Source organism: Mesocricetus auratus, unplaced genomic scaffold (assembly GCF_017639785.1).
Source record: "Mesocricetus auratus isolate SY011 unplaced genomic scaffold, BCM_Maur_2.0 Super-Scaffold_100008, whole genome shotgun sequence".
In the NCBI taxonomy this organism is placed as follows: domain Eukaryota; kingdom Metazoa; phylum Chordata; class Mammalia; order Rodentia; family Cricetidae; genus Mesocricetus; species Mesocricetus auratus.
Window position 1 is genome coordinate 85,238,688 of NW_024429192.1, and position 22,544 is coordinate 85,261,231.

A 22,544-nucleotide genomic window follows, 5' to 3' on the forward strand; every position below is an offset into this window, starting at 1 on the left:
TAAAGGTTCAAAATCACTAGCACCAGGGAAATGCACATTTAAACTACTTGAGAGTTTATCCCACCTAAGTTAGAACAGCTAAGCTCAGAAAAACAAATGATAGGCAGGGTATGGTGGTGCACCCGTTTAAAGTCAGCACTCAGGAGGCAGAGGTAGATAGATCTGTGTGGGTCTGAGGTTAACCTGGTCTCCATATTGAGTTCCAGGACAACCAGGGCTACATGGTGAGTCCCTGTCTCAAACAAACAAACAAACAAGCAAATGATGGCAAGGATGTGGGAATGCAGTAGGTGAGTGCAAACTGGTGCAGCCACTGTGGAAATCAGTGTGGTGATGCCTCAAAAATCTAGGAATAAGGGTTGGAGAGATGGCTTGGTGGTTAAGAGCATTTGTTCTTGCCGGGTGGTGGTGGCGCATGCCTTTAATCCCAGCACTCGGGAGGCAGAGGCAGGCGGATCTCTGTGAGTTCGAGGCCAGGCTGGACCGATAGCCTCCAAAACAATACAGAGAAACCCTGTCTCGTAAAAACAACAACAACAACAAAAAAGAGCATTTGTTCTTGTAGATGTTCCAGGTTCAATTCCCAGAACCCACATGGTAGCTTACAACCATCTGTAACTCCAGTTCCAGGGGTCCAGAGCCCTCTTCTGGCCTCTGTGGGTATCAGGCACACACATGGTATACAGACATACATGTGAGTAAAACGCTCATAAATATAAAATGAAATAAATAGATCTAAAGACGAAATGAAAAGCCCTTCATCTAGAAATAGAACTACCAAAATATCCAGCCATACCACTACTGGAGAATCACCCAAAGGACTCTGTACCTTACAGAGATACTTCTCACCCTAGGCAGTTGCTGCAGTAGCTAGGAAATGCAACCAGTCTACATGTCTGTCAACTGATGAATGGATAACGAAAACAAGATACACATGCACAATGGAACTTTATCTAGCTGAAAAGAAAAATGATGTCATGAAATCTGCATTTTAAATATATGGAGCTAAAAAATATTATGCTGAGTGAGATAACCCAGGCCCAGAAACTCAGTGGATCCTAGTTTTGAATTTTCAGATTTATGTATTTAACTTAGAATAGTGGTAGTAGAATCACAGAAGCCAGAAAGAAAAGCACCATTGGTGTAGGGGATGCCTAAAAGAGGAGGGAGGGTAGAACACAGGGAATATGAAAACAGAGAAGAGATACTGAGGTAGAAATGTTTGGGTAGTATGAGGTATGAGGGTGGGGGAGACAAGAGGATGGCGTTGGGGTTAACCAAAACAAAGGCTGTATGAAAAAAAAAACATATGGAAACCTATTATCTTGTAGGTCAATTAAAAAGTATAAATCTTAAAAAACGAACAAACCAGAGTTTGGGGATATCCTGTATGGCTGGATAAGGCTGTTCTTAGAAACCATGGGCCATTAAAAAAAAAAAACAAAAACCCACTGCCAGGTACAGGTATAGGATACCTTTTCTGCATTGTTCAAAAAGGAGGCTCCAGATTTACCCCACAAATAATACATGTCCTTGTCATTCCTCTTGGTTGTCCCCCGAAACAAGACAATGAGAGCCTGTTGCTTGAAGACACCACACATTCCGGTGAGTAACCAAACTGAAGGCTTCCTTCCTGCAGGCTAGCTTTCACAGTGCTGGATGTATTGTGCAGGCTGCTCTCCAGGCCCCCAATCGCTGTTTGAGATAGATGCTGACATTGTCTGTCTCATGGTAGAGGTGAGGAAGCAGACATGTTAAATAACCCCAAGAACCCTGCCTGAGTTCACAGCTGAGTTACAAAAGCCACAATGTATTGCTTCCCAAATACAACATGACAAAACTGTCCTGTGTTCTGCCACCATGTAATAGGAAAGACTTAAGGAAATACTGAGTTGATAGGCAAAGGATAAGTGCTGGCTCATTTGGTAGTAAGGTTGTAAAAGACAAGTATTAGACCTGCAAACAATGAATTGAAAAAAGAGTTATGTCCAGCCAAGGTCAGGAAGTAAGGTATGAGGACACTATGGCATGAAGGATCTGGAGGTAAGAGTTTATGCAGGTCCTTGTGGGCTAGCATGGGCATGATACAAGCCATGGCTTATCAAGCTGCCGTAAGACCAGGCACCTCCCCCTGTATTCAGGGTGGGCAAGGCACTACAGCATGAGGAATAGGTTCCCAAGAGCCAGCCTGCCATGCTTTGCTGATGCTTATGGGAGGTCTGCTCCTTTCTGAGCAAATACAGGGGTTGGGGGTGGGGAGTAGGTCAGAGGGGAGGAAAGGGAGGGAGTTGTAGAAGAGGAGAAAGGGCAGGTTTCAATTAGGATGTAAAACAAATTAATAAAAAATAAAAAAAAGCATCAAAAGCCATAGAGGCCTGGGGGAAGGGGAAGAAGCACAGACAAGAACAGAGTGTAACCATATACTATGAAACCTAGTACTTTGTGTGCTAACTCAAATTTATTAAGAATGAAAGACAGGGCTGGAGAGATGGCTCAGAGGTTAAGAGCTGGCTACTCTTCTAGAGGACCTGAGTTCAATTCCCAGCAACTACCTGGTGGCTCACAACCATCTAGAATGAGATCTGGTGCCCTCTTCTGGCCTGCAGGCAGAACAGTATACATAATAAACAAATACCTATATATATGGAATGGAAGACAGGGAATTGAAAAATATATTAGCCACAGCCATGGCTGTACAGTTTCTGAAATTGTGGAATAATTTGGGTGACAAGTATACTGTACCTCTGTCCTTATTTATCCTATGGTGGTCTCTTCCCAATACTCAGGTTTACTTTGAGTTGTGAGTGTGAGGTTTTCATTAATATCTTTTCCTTCCCAATCAATCCAATCTAGTAAAACAATGCTTAAAACTGCAACTTTCAAGTAATTTTAACAGTTTTGAAAATTTTGTGTTCTATTGTTTGGCCTGCAGTACCTGTAGTGGTCAAAAGAGGGCATCAGATTCCCCTGGAACTGGATTTACAGATGTTTGTGAGCCACCATGTGGGTGCTAAAAAGTGAACACAGATCTTTGGGAAGAGTAGCCAGTGCTCTTAACTTCAGAGTCACTCTGCCAAAGACCTGCTTTTCAGGGGTTCAGGTCCCAAAGAGGATGTGTGGAGTCAGTGGGTGGGGGCTGAGGAGAAGGAACAGAGGGACACAATCTGAGGGTGAATCAGATGGCTGCCAGCAGCCTTTAATTGAAAAAATTCTCCACCTTTATTGCACATAGAATTAAATGGGAGAAAGGGGGCATGCAAACTGGGGTGTGACTTGAGATCAGGGATCCTGGAAGCTAGCTTTGACCTTCACAGTAGACACCAATCACAAGTTCCTCTTGCTAGAGACAAGAATGGCAGCTTTACAAGCAGGAACTTTCCTCAAGTCCCTGGGGAATGGAGACCCTTATCCAAATGCCTGACCTTGGGAAAGGACTTCTTCTGGGGAGCAGACACCATACTACAGTTTCCTAGTCTTACTATATGGGTCTTTTCTCCTCATGCACTCCCAAAAGGGCAGGCCCTGACGTCATACTCCTTTCTGTTATTCCATACCATTTTGGTTTCTCTGTATTTATTAACTGAACTCTTGTCCTTAATGGCCCCAGGCTCTGGATCTGAATTGTAGGACCAGGTGTGTCTAGTAAATCTCTAACTTTCCTGTTCTTTGTGTAATTAGGAAGACACTATAGGACTCCTGGTTCTACAGTGGTGGGGACTTATTTCCAAACAAATATTTTGTTTAGAGTGGCTACCATTGTACACATTTTTACCCTTTACCAAAGCCTTCACAAAATTTCCCAGAGGGAACGGCATTGAGAATCATTAGAAACGAAGGTAAAAAGGTGTTGCAGACGTGTGGTCTGCAATGTTGAAATGCTGAACGACATCAAGCAGCAACGGTCGCCATGTGGTTCATGACATCATTCATTTCTCCCGCCCTGGAACTGTAGCTTAAGAAAAAATTGAGGGCACCATGAGCCATGACTGCAACCCCAGATTCAGGCGACAGAGACAGCAGGACTAAGAGTGCACACTCATGCTCAGATACATAGTGAGCTTGTGGGCAGCTGAAACCCTGTTTCAAAAACATAGTCATTTAATGTTTGTCGACCACACACACTGAGTGATATAAATTCAGTCTTGGTATTTGCTGAGCATTTTTTAAAATTTTAGTACTGGACAATGAAGCTACAAGGATAAAAGGAATTTCCTAATACATAAGATGCTAGAATTTTCCTGGGGGCACAGACATGTAAATATAGATCTTTTTTAAAAAAAAGGTTTATTATGTATACAGTATTCTGCCAGCATGTATTCCTACATGCCAGAAGAAGACACCAGATCTCTGTATAGATGGTTGTGAGTCCCCATACAGTTGCTGGGAATTGAACTCAATACCTCTGGAAGAGCATCCAGTGTTCTTAATCTCTGAGCCATCTCTCCAGTTCCCTGAACAGATGTCTAAAATGCAGTGTAGAGAATACTTAACAAATAGTTCATAGGATTAAAGCAACATTGGCATTATGGTGGTCAGCCTGTTTAAAATTGATTTTTAATCATGCATGTGTCTGTGTACATGAGTGCAGTGCCTGCCAAGGCCAGAAGAGGGCATGAAATCCCGGGGAACTGGTATTACAGGTGGCTGTAAGCCACTGACCTGGGTGATGGGAATCGAACCTGGGTCTTCTGTAAGTACAAGTGCTCTTAACTACAAGGCCTACAATGGTTAATCTTGGTTGCCAACTTGAGAGGGTTTAATCAACTAACAGTGGCTCTCAACCCCACTGGGGAAGTCACATATCAGATACCTACACTACAATTCATAACAGTAGCAAAAATGCAGTTATGAAGAAGTAACAAACTAATTTTATGATGGGGAGGGTCACCACAACACGAGGAACTGTATTAAAGGGTCGACACATTAGGAAGGTTGAGAACCACTGACCAGGAGACATAGCTGGGCGTATCTGTGAGGTCAAAGCCACAGTTTTAATTAAAAATTATGTACCCCGAATTGGGGAGCCACCATCTCACGGGCTCCAGTCCCAGACGAAAGACCAAGGTGAAAGCAAGAGGAGCGACGGCGTTCCTCTCTCTGTGCTCCTGCCTGCAGAACCAAAGTGACCAGCTGTCTCATTGTTTCCCAAAAGAGGCCTACTCGAGCCTTGTCCTCCACGCTGTACTGTACTCTCAAGATGTGAGCCCAGGGGAATGGAAGGATGACTCAGTGGTTAAGAGCACCTGCTGCTCTCACAGAGGGCTGGCTTCCGTTTCCAGCACCCCCAGGGTGACTCACAACCATCTAACCAGATCCAGGAGATTCCCAGACTTGTGTTGGCAAATACTTCTAACCCTCGTAAAGGAGTGTGGGTACCGGGCACACATGCAGTCAAACAAAACACATTTCAAGAAATTACTAAGTTTAATGGAAAGATTTAGGGAAATGACTCACGTGCAGCATCACTGACTTAAATTGCTACACACTTACACCCATTTTATTGAAAATAGGATTTAGTCCCCGGGAGCCCCCAAATCTTTGTCATCTTCTCTGTGCGGCCACACTGACTAAATATCTCTTTTCTGCCTTCCGCTTTCAGTTGGCTTATTGAGGGTAGATGGCTGGACCCGACTTGGGACAAAGGTTATGACCTCCCTCAAATTCGATAACACCCACACCGCCCAATCCCGGGAGTCCGCCTTCCGCTGTAGTTCAGTGACCAAGCCAGCTCGCTCCTTCCTTTGGGTTCTACACACACCATGTCTTGGATCTTTGACTTACAAAGATGTAAAAGCCTCTTGTACGAGTTTTGCTTCGTCAGCAGAACTTTATGCAAATCACGCCCTAGACGGCCTGGCAAGGCCTGTGGGAAGTCTAAGCATCTGCACACTCCTATCTGAAACTGTCCACGCGAGTCCAGGCCCGCTGCACACCCTGGCGGCGCCCTTAGCCCTCGCTCCCCCGGGATCGCAAGCGTGGGAGCCCAGGCACAGAGAGACTCCCTACCTCTCCCACGCCCTCTTTCCTTCCTGGCCGGACGGACGCACTTCCGGCGGATACGGGTGGGTCGGTCCCGGAAACGGAAGTGAGCAGCTTGGCCGGCCGACTAGAGCGGGCTGAGAGGCTTTCGCAGAGCGGTTTCCAAGATGGTGAGTTGAACGCGAACGACCGTAATCGCGGCGGGTGTCCGTGGCGCGGGCACGTCCACGGCTGCGCGGTCCCGGCGGGTATCTGGTTCGAGGATGCGCCTGGCGGCGCGCTCCCGAAGGGTGTCCGGCGTGGGCATGACGCCGGCTGCGCGCTCTCGGGTAGTGCTGGTTCCCGCAGGACCGCGCGCTTCGGTTCCCGGGGCAACCCAGGCCTGCGTGTCCCCTCCCGGGGACGCTCGGACACCTCTGAAAGCCGAGCCTTGTGTGGGTGTTGGGATACCGCCACTCTCCCGCTCCCTCGGGTGACTGGAGCCTGCAACCCCCAAGCTGTGGCCACGACCGCGGCTTGCATTTATGCAACTCAGCCTCGTTTACAAACATCTCTCTCCCTGCGCCATGTGTTGCTCAGTAACCCTGAGGTTGCTCCCGGTTTGTCTGCATTGGTTAGTGCTGGCATTCCCTCTCTCCCCCTTCTGGCCTCTCTTCCTTTCCCACTTTCTGTTTCTCTTTGAGCAGAACTCCTGAGTCACCATGGCACGGACCTGATACAAGCACTCCTTGCAGCCCGTCTGCCCACATCCAGAAAGCTTGTGTTGGCAAATACCGCAACCATTGTAAAGGAGTATGAGAATGGTTTTAGGTCTTTGTGGACTTTGATCTCACACTGGACTAGAACGTTAAGGAGCCCTGATATTATACAGAAGGACATTGGAGTGCACAAAGAAACTTTCCTTTGTCACTTTTCAGTAAAGCAGCCCACAGGAAGAGAATGTAGGGTGGTGATGTCAGTTAGCACGGGGAAAGCTATAGTCCTATGGGGCTAGTTCTGAAAGTCACAGAGTAGGTGACAGTCTATGCCAGATTGTAGATTCTCTTCCTGACCCACCATGGCATCCTGTGAGAAGGAATAGGAAAAGTGTAGGCTCTTGATTTGCGGACTCAGGAACCTGAACTTTATTTCTCAGATGTTAACAAAACATAGAAGGGGTCTTTAGAAGCTTTGGTTGTGAGGTTGTGTTTTTTAGGGAACCCTTGCCTGCATAATTGGGAAGTTGGTAAGGCTCAAGCAAGACCCAGGGGGTGCTTATGACAGACAGACAGACACACACACACCTACAAGCTGCCAAGTAAAATACACAGATGAACTAAATTTATCAAAAAAGCTGCTTTCTTGGAATAGGTAGTTCTAGACCAGTATTAAATACTAGACTACCCACGGGCTTGCATTTTTCTGTACCTGAGGAGATGGGGTGTTACATCTAGGGTGACAGTATCAGTTCCAGAGGCTGCTTTTAACTTTTTACAGGGGGGTCAGTCTCTGTCTCTCTGTCTCTCTCTTTTTCAAGACAGGGTTTTTCTGTGTAGCTTTGGAGTCTGTAGACCAGGCTGGCCTTGAACTCACAAGATCTGCCTGCCTCTGCCTCCTGAGTGCTGGGATTAAAGGCATGTGCCACCACTGTCCAGCTTTTTATGGCATTTCAATTAGTTGCATTTATTTTTACTTATAGTAACCAACTCTTCCCCCCTTTTCTTAGTTCCTATGACCTCATTTTCCTAGGTGTTATGACTTAATTCCATGTCTTTTATTTTTCATAGATTGGTGTTCCATCCTCATCCTCAGCCTTTTCGTTGTGTTAAATCTTGCATTTCTTTGCATAAAACCTAAGGGAGGTCTCTTTCCAGTGAAGTGAATCTTATTGATCTTACCATAAACCTTCCAAGACTTGTCAATTTTAGGGCAAATTTATATATATATATATATATATATATATATATGTCCATCTTTGAATTTTGCCACTTCATTAATATGTTAGTCGGTCTCAGACTGGTTGTAGTTTGCTTTTATATATCTTCTTTTTTTTTTAATAAAATGCTTTCTCTGCAGACACATTCAGAAGTCAAGAGGCATCCAGTCCTTCTTCCCCAGTGTGGTATCACTCACTAAACTTTGTGTGCTGGCTGCCACAGTACTTGGGCTCTGTAGATCAGGGCTCCTTGAGGGCACAGCCCCTGTCTTCTGTCTCCTTAACTGCCTTGCTGACTTTGTGTTGTAGAATGCCAGAGGCCTTGGGTCGCAGCTGAAGGACAGTATTCCAGTGACAGAGCTCTCAGCGAGCGGGCCCTTCGAGAGTCAGGACCTTCTCCGGAAAGGGTATGTGGGGAGTTGTGGCTGTGCCTTGCTCTAATGTGGCTTCTTTTCAAGGTCCTCTTTTTGAAAGGCTGTAAATGTGCGTTGGATTTGGTCTCTAGTGAGTTATGCACTCAGATGGAGCGTGGCAAGGAAGAGGACCACATGTTCCCTGCATTGGGATAAGCGTCTCAGCAGAGTAAGAGCGGGGCGGCCTCCTAGTGCATGCACCTTGTAAGGTGATTGGAGGACTCTGTGGGGTTTTCTGGTGAGGGGGCTAGCACTGGGTCTGAACCTAAGATGTCACATACTCAGAGGCGAGCCGGCTACCACTGAGATAAGTAGCCCTAGGCCTTGGTTTAGTGGGATTCTTAACTGCTCATAACTCAGAGAGCCATTGACTTCCTTGCACTACTAACTGCTGGAATAATTAACTTTTCTTTGGGAGACACTAGAGTGTAGCAGTTAGGATGATCAACACTGGACCTGGCAAGTATGACTTGAGTTTGGATCCCCAGCGCCCATGTGGAAGCAAGATTAGCCTGGCCACTTGGTGATGTCTTGTCCACTGAGAGACTCTGCCTCAGAATATAAGGTGGAGAGCAACAAAGGAAACACTGAATGCCAACTTCTGGCCTGCATGTACACTACCTGTGTGCACGTGCAGACACATGCACACACAAGTTTCTCTTAAGAACGTATGGTGTACACCAAGGAAACAAGCCTCCTATACACAGCAGGCCTGATGCACATAAAACTCCCGAGACTGGCAGTATGCACAGAAGCTGCATGGGCCATGCTGAGACAAGTAGACAAACCCCACCCCTAACCCGGAAGCTATCTCCAGTTGATAACCTCTCAAAAGGAAAAAGGAGTTTTCTTCAGTGGAGTAGGAGTGTGCATGCAAACCACACTTAAGGGCAGGCCTCATGCCCAGCCATAGCCAGAAAGTACAAAACAGACTCATAACTTCGGAGGGATTTTGTTTGTTTGCCTCTTAGTACTTTGGGCTTCCCCCCTCCCTCCCTTACAGGCCTTTTGTTCATATGTTATGGTTTCTGGTTTTTATGGGATTTCTGTGTGTGCAGATGTGTGTGTGTCTGAGTATGCAGATGTGTGAGTCTGTGTGTGCAGATGTGTGTGTCTGTGTGTGCAGGTGTGTGTGTTACGTTTTTTCTGTGGCTCCTTTTTTTCTGTTTGTTTTTCTGTCCAATTCTGGTTTGTTTGTTTTAATGTATTTATTATTATTAAGTTACCTGTTTGTTTCCTTATATTTTTCCTTGTGAGCCTAGCCTTTACCGGCTGAGCCATCTCTCCAGCCCTGCCTGTTTGTTTTCTAATGAGAACAAAAGAAGAGGTGTGGATTTGGGTGGGCTTGGAGGAGTTAGGGATGGGGAAATGGTGATCAGAATATATCGTATGAAATAAGTCTATAGTCAGCAAAAGATAAGAAAGGAGGGGAGAGAGAGGAAGGATGCTGTGCTGTGCTGCCTAGCTTTGGTTCCAGCTCTGCTGTCCCCGGAAGAATGTCTGGTGACAGGTTATTTAATGCTGTCTCTGTTCTCGTGTATGACAGGACTTGCAGGCATCTCTTACTGTGAGGAGTAAGGGGTTATCTCTGAGAACACCTAAGTGGTACCCGCTGTTATTGAGCACTAAGCGTTGGCTGCTGCTGTTGCTCTCTTCCAGCTCCCTGGCTTGCCTGCTTCTACAATTTCCTCTGTGTTTAGACTCGTTTCCAGTAGTCTGCCCTTGGCACATCGCTTTTCTGCTCGGTCATACAAGCTCAGTACGGCTTTCAATAAATACCCATAAGTTCTAAAGAGTTTACATCTTAATGTGAGTGCTGACGATTCCTGCAGTGAAATGCCCTTCCAATGCTGGGTCTGGGCACATACTTAATCCTCTTTGGATTTGCAGTAAAAGACACAGGGCACCTCTTGAATTGAAGGTGTGATTTGATTTGTAGTAAAATTAATAGGAGAGGGCTGGAGAGATGGCTCAGCAGTTGCAAGTGCTTGTTCTTACAGAGGGCAACTTCCAGCACCTCATGGAGGCTCATATCCACCTGTAACTCCATTTCCAAGAGAACAGGTGCCCTCTTCTGGCCTCTGTGGGAACCAGGCACGCACAAGGCTCACATACAAACAAACGTGCAGGCAAACACTCACAGACAAAATGAAAATAAGTAAAGAAAATTAATAGGCTAGCCGCCAACCAAGGCCTGGTGAGTTTTCTTCCGCATGAAATGTCATTTCTTTTCTTCCCAGTCTACCAGTAAGACTGCATTCGAAGGGCTGTTTTCATGGTCCTTCTCTCTGATGACTTTCTGTCCACAGACAGTACCTGGCAAGCGGCTGTTGCAGGGTCTCAAGGGTTCCTTCCAGTCCCCAGCCCCTGGCTTAGACAGTACTTACATGACAGTGACTGTTGGCCTGCTTCTAGCTGTGGTCCCTTAAGCATGTGGTTTGACAAATCTTTAGAAAAGGAACTATATATTGAAGAGCCTTAGCTATTCTGTCCTAAGAAAAGTATCCCATTGGAGTGGCAGTGATAATAAACACATGCTTAGTAGTTCTTTTAAAACAATTTTAAAATCTTTATTAGAAGATTGCCATGAGAACCCATGAAAGGCATTAAGATAAAAATGAAACTCAGTGGAAATAGTTCAATGGTAAAAATGTGTACTACTGTTTATGTTTTTTGAGATGGGGTGTCTCTGTAACTTTGGAGGTTGTCCTAGAACTCACTCAGTAGACCAGGCTGGCCTTGAACTCTCAGAGATCGCCTGCCTCTGCCTGCTGAGTGCTGGGATTAAAGGCATGTACCACCAACACCTGGACAGTTCTTTATTATAGTCTGAGGACATGAGTTAGCATCCATTTCTGGAAAGCCCCCACTAGTAATTGAAATCTTGAGTACCACTGTCTGTAACAGATGCTTTTTAGTTTTTCAAGACAGGGTTTCTCTGTGTATGCCTGGCTTTACTGGAACTCACTCTGTAGACCAGGCTGGCCTTGAACTCAAAGACATCTGCCTGCATTTGCAATAAAAACAAGGTTCTCACCTCCAGAAAACTCTCCTGCACACTACTGTTATCTAATGACAGTCTTGGGGTGTTGGTAGGGATCGTGCCCCAGGCCTCATGCTTGCTAATGCTCACCTGGTACTCTACAGTTACATGTGCAACTTTGACCTGTGATTGAGAGGCACGTGTGATCTCCTGGTAAATGTTTTGGATTTCCTCCTTTAGGTTTTCTTGTGTGAAAAATGAACTGTTGCCCAGTCACCCTCTTGAATTATCAGAAAAAAATGTGAGTATGTTGCCTTTGTCTTTCGTTTATCCTCTGCTAGAAAAACAGAAGTAGGTGTGGGCAATTTTTTGAGTTGATGTTAGAAGACCTTTGGGAACCATTGCTGGGTGTGGAGTGGAGACAGGCAGATCCCTGGTGCCCACTGGCTGAACTAGATGAATCTGGGCTCCAGCCGGGTTCAGTGAGAGACCATGTCTTAAACAAGATGGGAGCCGGGCGGTGGTGGCGCACGCCTTTAATCCCAGCACTCGGGAGGCAGAGGCAGGCGGATCTCTGTGAGTTCGAGGCCGGGCTGTACCGATAGCCTCCAAAACAATACAGAGAAACCCTGTCTCGTAAAAATCAAAAAAACAAAAACAAAAACAAAAAAAAAAACAAGATGGGAGACCTGGTGTTGACCTCTGGCCCCATTGTGCAGACACGTACATGAACACACATGTACACCACACATGCACACACCACACACATTGATGTACAGTTGTTAGCACGGCCTTGGCGATGCCAGTGTCGCACTTGTTAAGGACAGCACTGGTGTGTTTTTAACAAGCCCTTGGGATAGACTTGCTCTGTCCTCTCTAGTTCCAGCTTAACCAGGACAAGATGAACTTCTCCACCCTGAGGAACATCCAGGGTCTGTTTGCTCCCCTGAAGTTACAGATGGAGTTCAAGGCTGTGCAGCAGGTGGGTCTGCTCTATCCCAACGTGTGCCACCGTTTTTATGGTGGCTGTTTAGACGTTACGTCCCTTGTTCCCTCTGCTCTGCTTGCCTCTGTGGAGTGACCCTGCTTCCTACTTCATAGAGGAAAGGTTGTTGAAGGAGGGTGGCTTCGTGTTAGAGACACAGTGTCTAAAAATGTGGCTGTCTGCCTTTGTGTCTCTCTGCCCTCAGTGAGTTACTATGGATATACGGCTGGGTGAATGTACTGCTTAAGGAGTAGTTGTGTGCAGATGTCCTTCGGCCTGGGAGAACTGTCCCCTGCCCGTGTTCGGGGTTCATTTCATCACACTGCTTCTGGGAACCACTCTCTGTTGTCAGCAGCACTCTCTGTAGCAGACACCTTTATTCTCTCTTCTTGCTTTGGCTCATCAATGGCAGTTACATATATTCAAATCCTGTCCTAAAAATTGTATCAATCCCCAGTTAATTAATTAGTTTTGAGATAGGGTCTCACTCTGTAACTCTTAACTGGCCTGGAACTTGCTTTGTAGACCTCGCTGGCCTTGAACTCCCAGAGATCTGCCTGCCTGTGCTTGCTGTGTGCTGTGGTTAGAGGAATGTGCCCCCAGCTTCACCCAGGTGTCTTCTCTCTTGTCGGCTTCTGTAGGTTCATCTGCTGGAAGCCCCTGTTTCCTTCATCCTATGCAAAGCTCTTTCCTTTTCCCCGTGATTTCAAGACCGCAAACCCGTGTCCCCTTCTTCTCTGAAACCCGTTTGCAGTTGTGTGGTTCCTTTGGTCTGTTAACTGAAATGGTAGCTTTGTTAGTGCCCTTCTTGGCTCTTGCCTCACTGTTTCCTGCCTGTCTCTTTGTCATTCGTATGCTGTTGACTTACAGTAGTTCTCCTGACCTGTGATCCTATAGGCTTTTCTGGTTGGAAGGCCCACAGGCTCCTGGGATTTCACATGGGTCATGTAGAATAACTCATTATTGCTCACGTCTTTGTGGGTGACAGACATTGGAACATTAGCCTCGGTTGCCTCACTCGGTGCCTTGTTCCTCAGATGTCTTTACTAGAGCTGCCTGACTGTTGTACTACAGGGATTCTCCCCCTGCTCCTCTCAGCCCTCTGCCCTGCACTAGAGTGCCGGTAAAACAGACCTCACTGTATACGCTCTTCCGGATAAAACCCAGCTGCCTGATGCATTGGCTTCTTGCTGCCTACTTTAGGCTTCCATGCATTTATTTCCTGCTACCGTGGATTCCTTTCTCTAGCCTAGATAAACTTGAGTCTTGTGCTCAGTGCTATGAATGACTATATAGGCTTGTGGTTCTGCAAGCTACTTTAAGTACTTTGCAAGAAAAAGGCTCAAAAATGGCTTTAAATGTGAATGACTTGAGTCAGTGTGGGCTGTACCAACTAATATAAAAAGAGTAACATTCTGAAGCATATCTGTTGTTTAAGGTTCATTTAGTCTTGTTTTATGTGTGTGTGTTTGCATATGTGTCTGTACACCTCGTGTGAAGTCGTCACAGGGCAGATTCCCTGGGAACTGAGTTACAAGCTGTCCTTAGCCTCCGTACAGGTGCTGGGAACCTGATTTCCCTGGAGGAGCAGCCAATGCTCTTCCTTCACTGCTGAGCCATCTCTCAGTTCTTTGGTGTGGCATGGAAGAGCATAGCGCCCTGTATTTCCTGTCTGCTTTGTTAAGTTACATATTGCTAGCAGAGTGGATGGCCTGAGTTTTTAATACCATTTTGTCGAAGAGCTTTGCTAGGTGTCTGACCCCTGTTTCCCTGCCCCGTTCCTTGTATTTTGCAAGCCCCACTTTTCGTGCTCTTTCACGGTTGTCCCTGACTTAACTGCCTCCCAGACCCTTTGCCCCCTTCTCCATTCATAGGCTCCTGTTTCTAGTTCTGTTTCTTCTCTTTCTTCTCTCCTCTCCATGCTTCCTCTTTTTTGGTTTTGAATGACAACTGGAGAAATTTTTTCACATTGTAAAGACCAAATAACACTGGGGCTGTTGGCAATTGAGAACAGTATCTTCTCTGAGTGGAGAGGGTGGGTCTCCCTATAACCACCTCTGGGTTTTCAGTTCATTCGTTGCTGACCACTTCAGACTCTTGGTAAAGTATAAATGATCTGCAGCAGGACTGAAAGCTGAGGCTGGCCACGTTTTGCTGAGCACTGACTGCGGCACTGGTTGCTGCGTGCAGACTGCAGCACACCCTGTCTGCCCACTCTTTGAGACGGCGACTGGCGCAGAGCTGTGTGTGGGTCGTGGTAGTCAGAATGTGAATCCAGGTGCTTCTGCCTGCACAGCCTGTGCTTTCGATTGCTTACCAGTCTGCACCTGCCCTCAGTGCATGGCAGAGAGGTCACAGTGGCTGAAGTGACACTCACTTAAAAGCCTCATTAAGTGAGTTTGGTTTGTATTGCTGGTTACCACTGCATATGAAAAGTTTACATTTCACCTTTATTTTAAGCAGTGCAGATGACATAGAAATGGGGTGCCTGTTGCTTGGTAGAGTGATGCTTACTCGCCTGGGATTGCTCATGAACCTGGTCTCTCAGTGCTGGAGTTAGGTGTGCTCTTAGGCTCTGGGAGTTTGCTTTTCATCACGTGTAACAAGTCTTTCTCTGTCCTGCCAGCCAGCTCCCAAATAACCACACAGAGACTTGTTAATTATGAAAGCTCGACCTTCACTTAGCTTGTTTCTAACTAGCTCTTCTAACTTAAATTAACCCATTTCTATTCATCTATGTGCTGCCATGTGGTTCATAACTTTTACCTCTCCTATGTGTGCTGCTGTCTCTGCGTCAGTTAGCGCCTCCTCCTTTCTTCCTCCTGGAGCTCTCTGTCGGGAAGTTCTGCCCATACCTCCTGCCTAGCTATTGGCCATCTTATAACAATACATCTTCACAGTGTACAAATATCCCTGTGTGCTATAGTTTTTCTGAACAGAAACAATGCCCCAAAACACAGGTAGACATGGTGAGTTATTTAGTGGTAGTAAACACAGATGTGGTGAGTTAGTTAGTGATAGTAAACATAGGTAGACATGGTGAGTTAGTGGTAGTAAACACAGATAGACATGGTGAGTTAGTTAGTGGTTAGGCAGACATGGCAGGTTATTAAGTTAGTAAGTTGCTGTTCCAATGCCAACACACTTTAAAACTTGGTCTGCTTCTAAAGTGTAAAAAAAATTTTTCCAATAGCTAGATTGCAGTTTTACTTAGTTTTGTCCAGTTTTCAAATAGCAAGTAGAGGAGCATGGGATTATGGTACACAGTCTGGTTTCCCTTTGATTTTTCTAAAGCTACTGTTTTCTTTTTCCCCCAGGCCCAGCGTCTTCCATTCCTTCCAAGCTCAAACCTGTCCCTGGATATTTTGAGGGGCAATGATGAGTCCATTGGTTTTGAGGATATTCTTAATGGTGAGTGACACTAACACTTATGAAACCCTGTGCTGTTAAAGGTGATAGCAGCCAACAGTCATTGTCCCCAGGGACACCAAGACTGGCTGGAGTCATTTGTGTTTATTCACAGCCCTGAGGTAAGATTTAATGGTAATGACTCAGGTGACTTATTGTTTTGAGATTATGCATTTCAGTCACTTAGCATTCACTTGTTCCTTGTCCTGAGTAAGGCTGATGTCGGTGCTGTCCCGGGCCCTCCATCAGTGCATCTGTGGGACTGGTTTTCAGATAACAGAAGGAGTTGGATAAAAACGTCATTTACAACTTAAAACACCCCGTCTGGTGATCTGTGTGCTGAGGTGGGAAGTGAGGGGGATGGAGGAGCCTGCCATTGTTCACCAAGTTCTCCTAGGAATGATGCTGTGACTGAGTAAGAGCCGTGCACACAGCATCCTATGCTCCTTCCAGACCCGCCCTGTGCGTGGGCTCTTCCTGGTCCACCCCAGCAGTGCAGGGGATGGGGAAACCAGCAAAACCACACTGTGTTTGTTTTGCTGATACCTGGTGGTGGACACAGCAGAAGTCCAGTGAGTCACTGTTCCCTGGGGGGACTTTATGAATGCTGGAAAACCTAGTGTTCCAAAGCACACTCAGACTCCTGAGACTACAGTTTGGTCCATTTATTCTTAGCTTTAAATAAAAGTTACTAAGTTATAAAAATGACTCATAAAAATCTTCTGTAAAAAAAGAGAAGGGAGTTTTGAGCATTAATTTGGTCAATATTAAGGCACTGGGCAAAACAGTGAGTTTTTGCTCTGAATATAAAACAGTGAACCTTGGTTTCAGACAGAGGAGCCGGAGCCGCATGTTAAGCTAAAGCAGGAAATGATGGCCTATGATGAATTTTGGGAATTTAAGTAATACTGGATTGGGAAGGACAAGTACCTCTAGGATATAATGCATAAGTTGATCCCTCGGTTAAAATCAGAGGGAAGGCTGAGGTCCGAGAAACAGTAGTTTGGGGTCTGACAGTTAAGGCTTGTGAGGGATTGGGTAGGTGCCCGAGAGCAAGTCAGCCTGCTGTGGGTTTCTGGATGATTGAAGAGCCTGGAGACTTCCACAGCAGATGTCTAGATGTCAGCACTCTGTTAGTCCCTGAGCTGCACCTCTGCAGTGAAGAAAGGGTCGGATGATGCTTGTATATTTGGTGTTTGGTTCCAGAAGGGACTCCATATCCAGGGCTCCTCAGTCTTCAGTCAGGTGTTAGGGCTGCTTATTGTGGGACACTTGAAGCTCTGAGGTGTGGTTGTCAGGTCAGAGCAGTGTTGTGTTCCATGTGTGGAGCACAGAGGCCATTGCCGGCCTGGAGGTTGGTGTAGACGAGGTGTGCAGTCGCTAGTGGTGCTTGTTTCAAGGCTCTTAGAGTGATGGGAGCCAAGAGGGCACAACATGGAGTAAGGTGAGGTTGAAAAGCCAGCCCGGCCAGATTAAGCAGCAGACATTGGATGCTTACCTAGAATGCACTCAAAGCCAGGTAGTCCTCTTGGGCAGAGCTCTGACGTGACATCATTTTGTGTCTCAGAAGGACATGAAATGAGCTTGTGCACGTCTTTTTTTGTGTTCATTGTTTGCATCTCTGTGAGGTAGAAGTTAGCTGCAGTCCCGTGAGGGAGCTCGTGTCCGCCATGGCAAGACTGCATGGTGCGCTTGGGGTGGCATTCCTCGGTTGGGAACTGTGTGTGCTTAGACAGGGTAGCTGATTGCATAGCCCTTCTCTGATGTCATTCTTGTTCATCAGTGAATGACCTCCCGTACACTCACCGCTTGTCTGCACCTGCCCAGACTGCAACTTGGTCTCCTCAGGGAGTGCTGGCTAACTTGGTTCTGCACATTTTATGAGAGCACTAGGAAAGTTAAAACTGGGCTTTTTGAGGTACCCTCACCTCCTTATATATGGTGCGTGAGCTTCGGTTCCAGCAGAGGCTTCTCCTGTCTTCTGGAAGCTCAGGGCACATCTCCTAACTTGCAGGCTAATGCCTTGCTGCTGGGTGCTTCCTGTTTTGGTGAGAGTGATGATGTATTCTTAGAGAGTCAGAGCTTAAAGAGTTACTAGTGGCATACTCTGTGTTTAAAACCTGAAACAGCACTCGAGCAGATACTCCATGCACCAGATTCTCCACGCACCAGCAAGCCTCCTATGCTCCCGTACCCTGAGTTTCTTGTCATCCACACTGTGCTGGTTTGGTGTGCTGGACTCGGTCAGAGTTGAGAGGGCAGAGCTTTCCATGGAGCCCCTGTTGATGGGACTTGTCTTACCACAGTCTCTACTTCAGGGGTGGGGTTTAGCATGTTCTTGCTTTGGAATTCTGATTTCTGTTTGTGTGTCTTCGATGGGGCAGAAGATAGAAAAGATAAAATGTTTTTTGCAGAGTCTAGAGAAAGGCTCATAAGAGCACTGGCTGCTTCCTCTTCCAGAGGACCCAAGTTCAATTCCCAGCACCTTCATGGGTGTCAGCTCCTGTGGAACTGGAGTTACAGACAGTTCCACAGGATCTGACACCCTCAAATGACATTCATACAGGCATAATACCAATGCTCATGAGTAAAAATAAATCATTAAAAACCAGAAAAATGGCCAGGTGGTGGCGGCGCATGCCTTTAATCCTAGCATTCCAGAAACAGAGGCAGGAGAATCTCTGAGTTCAAGGCCAACCTGGTCTACAGAACTAGTTCCAGGACAGCCAGGAGTACACAGAGAAATCCTATCTGGAAAAAAGATTTTTTTTAACACACATTGGTGTTTTGCTTGCATGCATATGTCTGTGTGAGGAGGGTGCTTGGTAGCACAGACAGGTGTGAGCGTCCATGTAGGTGTGTTGGGAATTGAACCTGGGTTCTCTGCAAGGGCAGCTAATACTCTTAACTGCTGAGCCATCTCTCCAACCCCCTGTTCGTTTTCTTTAAGTCACCTATATTGTGATATGCTTTGTATGCTGTTGGATGCATCTGTTTTTAGGTGGGCAATTCTGTCCTTTACAGATATGTGTAGATACAGAGTGGTTTTACTGCCCACCCCAAGTTCGCTTGGCCCCTGTGCAGTCATTTCTCTGCTCCAGCCTCAGATAGGCTGCTTATTGTCACATTGGGTTGGTTCTAGCTGTCACAGATTCTGATAGGATGAGCCCTGAACTTACCCTCTGTGCCAGAAGAGTCCATTACAGTGTCTGATTTTGTTTCTTTCAGATCCATCACAAAGTGAGCTGATGGGCGAGCCACACTTGATGGTGGAGTACAAGCTGGGCTTGCTGTGATGCAGGGTGCCGCTGTGCGGACACAGAAGTGAATCGTGATTGCCTTTGCTACAGTCTGATGTACACGACATTAAAGAACTGACAACATCACTTGGTCATTTGGAAGTGTTTGGGTCTTTAGTTTTGGATTGTTGAGTCAGTTGAAAACCTAGAGGTGGTTTCTGATCTCTGAGGTTACAGCAAAGCCCAGGTTCCTGGGTTCTGAAAATTTTTCCCCTAAATGTTACAAACTCCACTGCTTTCTCCTCTTCTGTAAACTTAGTTTTAGATAACTATCATTAAGGATTTTTTTTTATAGGTTCTTTTGTTGTTTTGAGACAGTCTTTTTCTGTTACCGAACTCAGGCTGTCCTGGAACTCTGTAGACTAGGCTGGCCTCAAGCTCCCAGAGATCCTCCTGCCTCTGCCTCCCGAGGGCTGGGATTAAAGTGCTGGTTTGTCATTGATATTTGAGCCTGTGGAATCCCCAGGTGCCTCCTTCATGACCACATTCATGATGGGGTTTGGTGGCAGTACCTAGGCCTGAGTGCAAAGACCCGGCTGTGCTCTGTAGGATAGCACTTGCATCTTACAGTTATAACTAAGTATTCTTTCATGTTGAAAAGTGTAAAAGTTGGAGATTTTCGTCTTTTTTATGTGAGAAATTAGTTACAGCAACCAAGGCGTGTAGATTGAACTCTTGTGTTTCATAGATTTAGTTTATATTTTAGATTACCAAGCAATGTTCTGTTGAAGAAGAGTGTGTCACTTATTTTTAAGTTAACCTCACAATATAGAAATGTTTTAAGTTATTAGAATTATTGTTATTAATACATCATTATTATTATTCCTATTATATATACATCCATGAATAGTTCCATGCTACTTTATTTTAAATACATTTTCAGCATGATGGTTCTTAAAAATATTGCTCATGGACCTGGTCTATATAATCTAGTGGTGGCCCACACCTTTAATCACAGCACTGGGGAGACAGAGGCAGGCAAATCTCTTGTGTTTTAGGCCAGCCAGAGGTATACAGTAAGACCCTGTGTAAAAACAAAACAAAACAAAAACTCCCAAACTAAAGTTTTCAGAACATTATTAGCAAATGGATCATTTTTTACTAGTTCTGAGTGTTGTGATCACTGACTTTAGGAATACGATATCTGCAGATAGCTTGGGTTTCAACTTTTAGTCTGGACTGCTGCTGGCGTTGATGGGTGGAGCAGGGAATGCGGCGGGACATCTGCAGTGCATAGGACGTTAGTCCTCTGGTCAAATGACATGAGGAATTTCTTGTTTATTGTTTTATTTTTTGAGACAGGCTTTCTCGTGTAGCTCTGGCTGTCCTGGAACTCACTCTGTAGACTAGGCTGGCCTGGAACTCAGATACACCTGCTTTTGCCTCCAGAGTGCTGGGATTAAGGGTGTGCACCACCACCGCCTGGCTCACCCCGCACTATGAGACTCATCATTTATATTAAAGTGGTAGCCTCAGTGTTCTGAGAAAGCCGCTAATGAATAGTCTAAAGCCGAGAAGCAGAGCGCTGGTGCTTCCTAATCTAGAGCCCACGGTGCTTGTTTGCAGTTGGGAAATCATTTGGGTTCCTGGAAGCTTGCATATCCCTCTGCAGTTTTCCCCTTAGACGCTCTAATGGTGTTGGAGAATGGTTTAATGTTCTCCTTGCCACTGTTTGGCTCCTAAGTTACCAATCTTCACGTTCAAGGCCCTTTACAGGAATGTTCCTGATCTGCTGAAAAGGGGCTCTGTGTGCTCACTTAGAACCCCCAACTCCGCTGGGCGGTGGTGGCGCATGCCTTTAATCCCAGCACTCGGGAGGCAGAGGCAGGCGGATCTCTGTGAGTTCGAGGCCAGGCTGGACCGATAGCCTCCAAAACAATTCAGAGAAACCCTGTCTCGTAAAAAAAAAAAAAAAAAAAAAAAACCAACACCAAGGGATTCTCCAGCAGACACTGGCAGGCTGTTCTGTAACTCCACTGTTTTGAATGTCTACAAGGGTCAGAGCCAGGTAAGCGCTGTGACCTACAACACTGCCCCTGAGTCAGGCATCGATCACAAGGACTCCTTGGTTATACATGGTTTCCTATGCCCCTCTCGGGTTCAGTGATTTGCAAGCGTAGCTCGCAACACTGCCATTTGCTAAGAAGAATATCCTAAAGGACAGATGAACAGCCAGGTGGCAGAGGCTGAGAGCATCAATCGCTCTGAGGGATTTCCATGGGAGCTCATTAACTCTCAGGCCCTCTCCCTTCGGGAATTGAGGCTGGAGGAGGGAGGACTCCAGGCTTTGATCACGGTATTAGTATGTGATTAAGATTCCTAACACTAGAGATAAGGGAGGAGCATACAAAATAAGGGTGCAGAAAACCTGTCTTGAGAAAAACAAAACCCAAAATAAGGTGCAACAAAGAATTGCCAGAAGAGGGCGCTGGATCTCGTGCACCGAGTTACAGATGATCGTGAGCATAAGGTTCTGGGAATTGAACCCAGGTACTCTTAACTGCTGAGCCATCTCTTCGGCCTGTTTTCTGAGACATGGTTTCTCTGGTTATCCAGAACTTGCTCCGTAGACCAGGCTGGCCTCAAATTCACCTGCTTCTGCCTCCCCTGCTCCTTGTGAGATTTGTATTATTTACTTATTAACCTACGTTTTAAGAGGTAGATTTGATCATGACATTTGATACAGTCCTCAATGTACTTACTCCTATTCAGTCCTTCACACCCTTGTTTTGCCCTCTCCTTCCCCTGCCTACCCTCAAATAATTCATCTTTTTCAAGTGTAAGTCTAAAGTCTACAAATGGGAAAAAACATGTGTTTTTCTCCCCATTGTCCTCTCATGTTTCCCAGCTCTTAACACCCCCACTCCAACTCTTCTGCTTTCAAAGATAACTTCATTTCTGAGTATACTCCTCCATCCCATCAACTTCTGTATCTAACCCCAGCATCATATTTAATGGCCTCTTGAGGCATGTTGGAGGGAGCTGTATTTCCTGGCTAGCAGCTGAGCCCCTCAAAACACTATTCAGCCAAGAAGCTGTCTATTGATCCTTAGCTATATTAAGATCATCCTGGGCGTGGGGGGCAGCGCTGGTCAGTGGCACATCAGTCAAGAGCATTGACTGCTCTTCTAGAGGGCCTGGGTTCAATTCCCAGCTCCCACATGACAGCCCACAACGGTCGGTAACTCCAATCCTGGGGATTTGACATGTCCCACAGACAAACATGCAGGCAAAAACACCAATGCACATAAAATAGAAATAAGTTTTAAGAAATAAAGATGGGCTGGGTGGTGGTGGCATAAGCCTTTAATTCCAATGCTAGGGAGGCAGAGGCAGGTGGATCTCTGAGTTCGAGGCCAGCCTGGTCTACAAAGCTATACAGAGAACCCCTGTCTGGAAAAACCAACCAACAAACAAAAAGATGAGAGTTGTGATTTAAAAGACAAAAAGATCGTCGTTTCTAGTCTAGAAAACAGGTAGTCACTGTAGACTTCTCAGTTGAGGACAGATCAAATAGTGTGGATGCATTTTTACCCATTTGCAGTGTTGGGATTAAGTACAT

The 22,544-nt window shown here is 46.0% G+C and overlaps 1 protein-coding gene across 1 annotated transcript; it reads left to right on the plus strand.

Annotated features, from left to right (window-relative positions):
- The first annotated feature begins 6,023 nt into the window (after nt 1–6,023).
- On the plus strand, nt 6,024–19,069 carry LOC101840410 (proteasome maturation protein). The gene is made up of 6 exons (XM_005083179.4): nt 6,024–6,149; nt 8,204–8,301; nt 11,531–11,591; nt 12,171–12,272; nt 15,593–15,686; nt 18,912–19,069. The coding sequence occupies exons 1-6, from the start codon at nt 6,147–6,149 to the stop codon at nt 18,977–18,979; spliced, it is 426 nt and encodes a 141-aa protein (XP_005083236.1). The 5' UTR covers nt 6,024–6,146; the 3' UTR covers nt 18,980–19,069.
- Nucleotides 19,070–22,544: the final 3,475 nt, after the last annotated feature.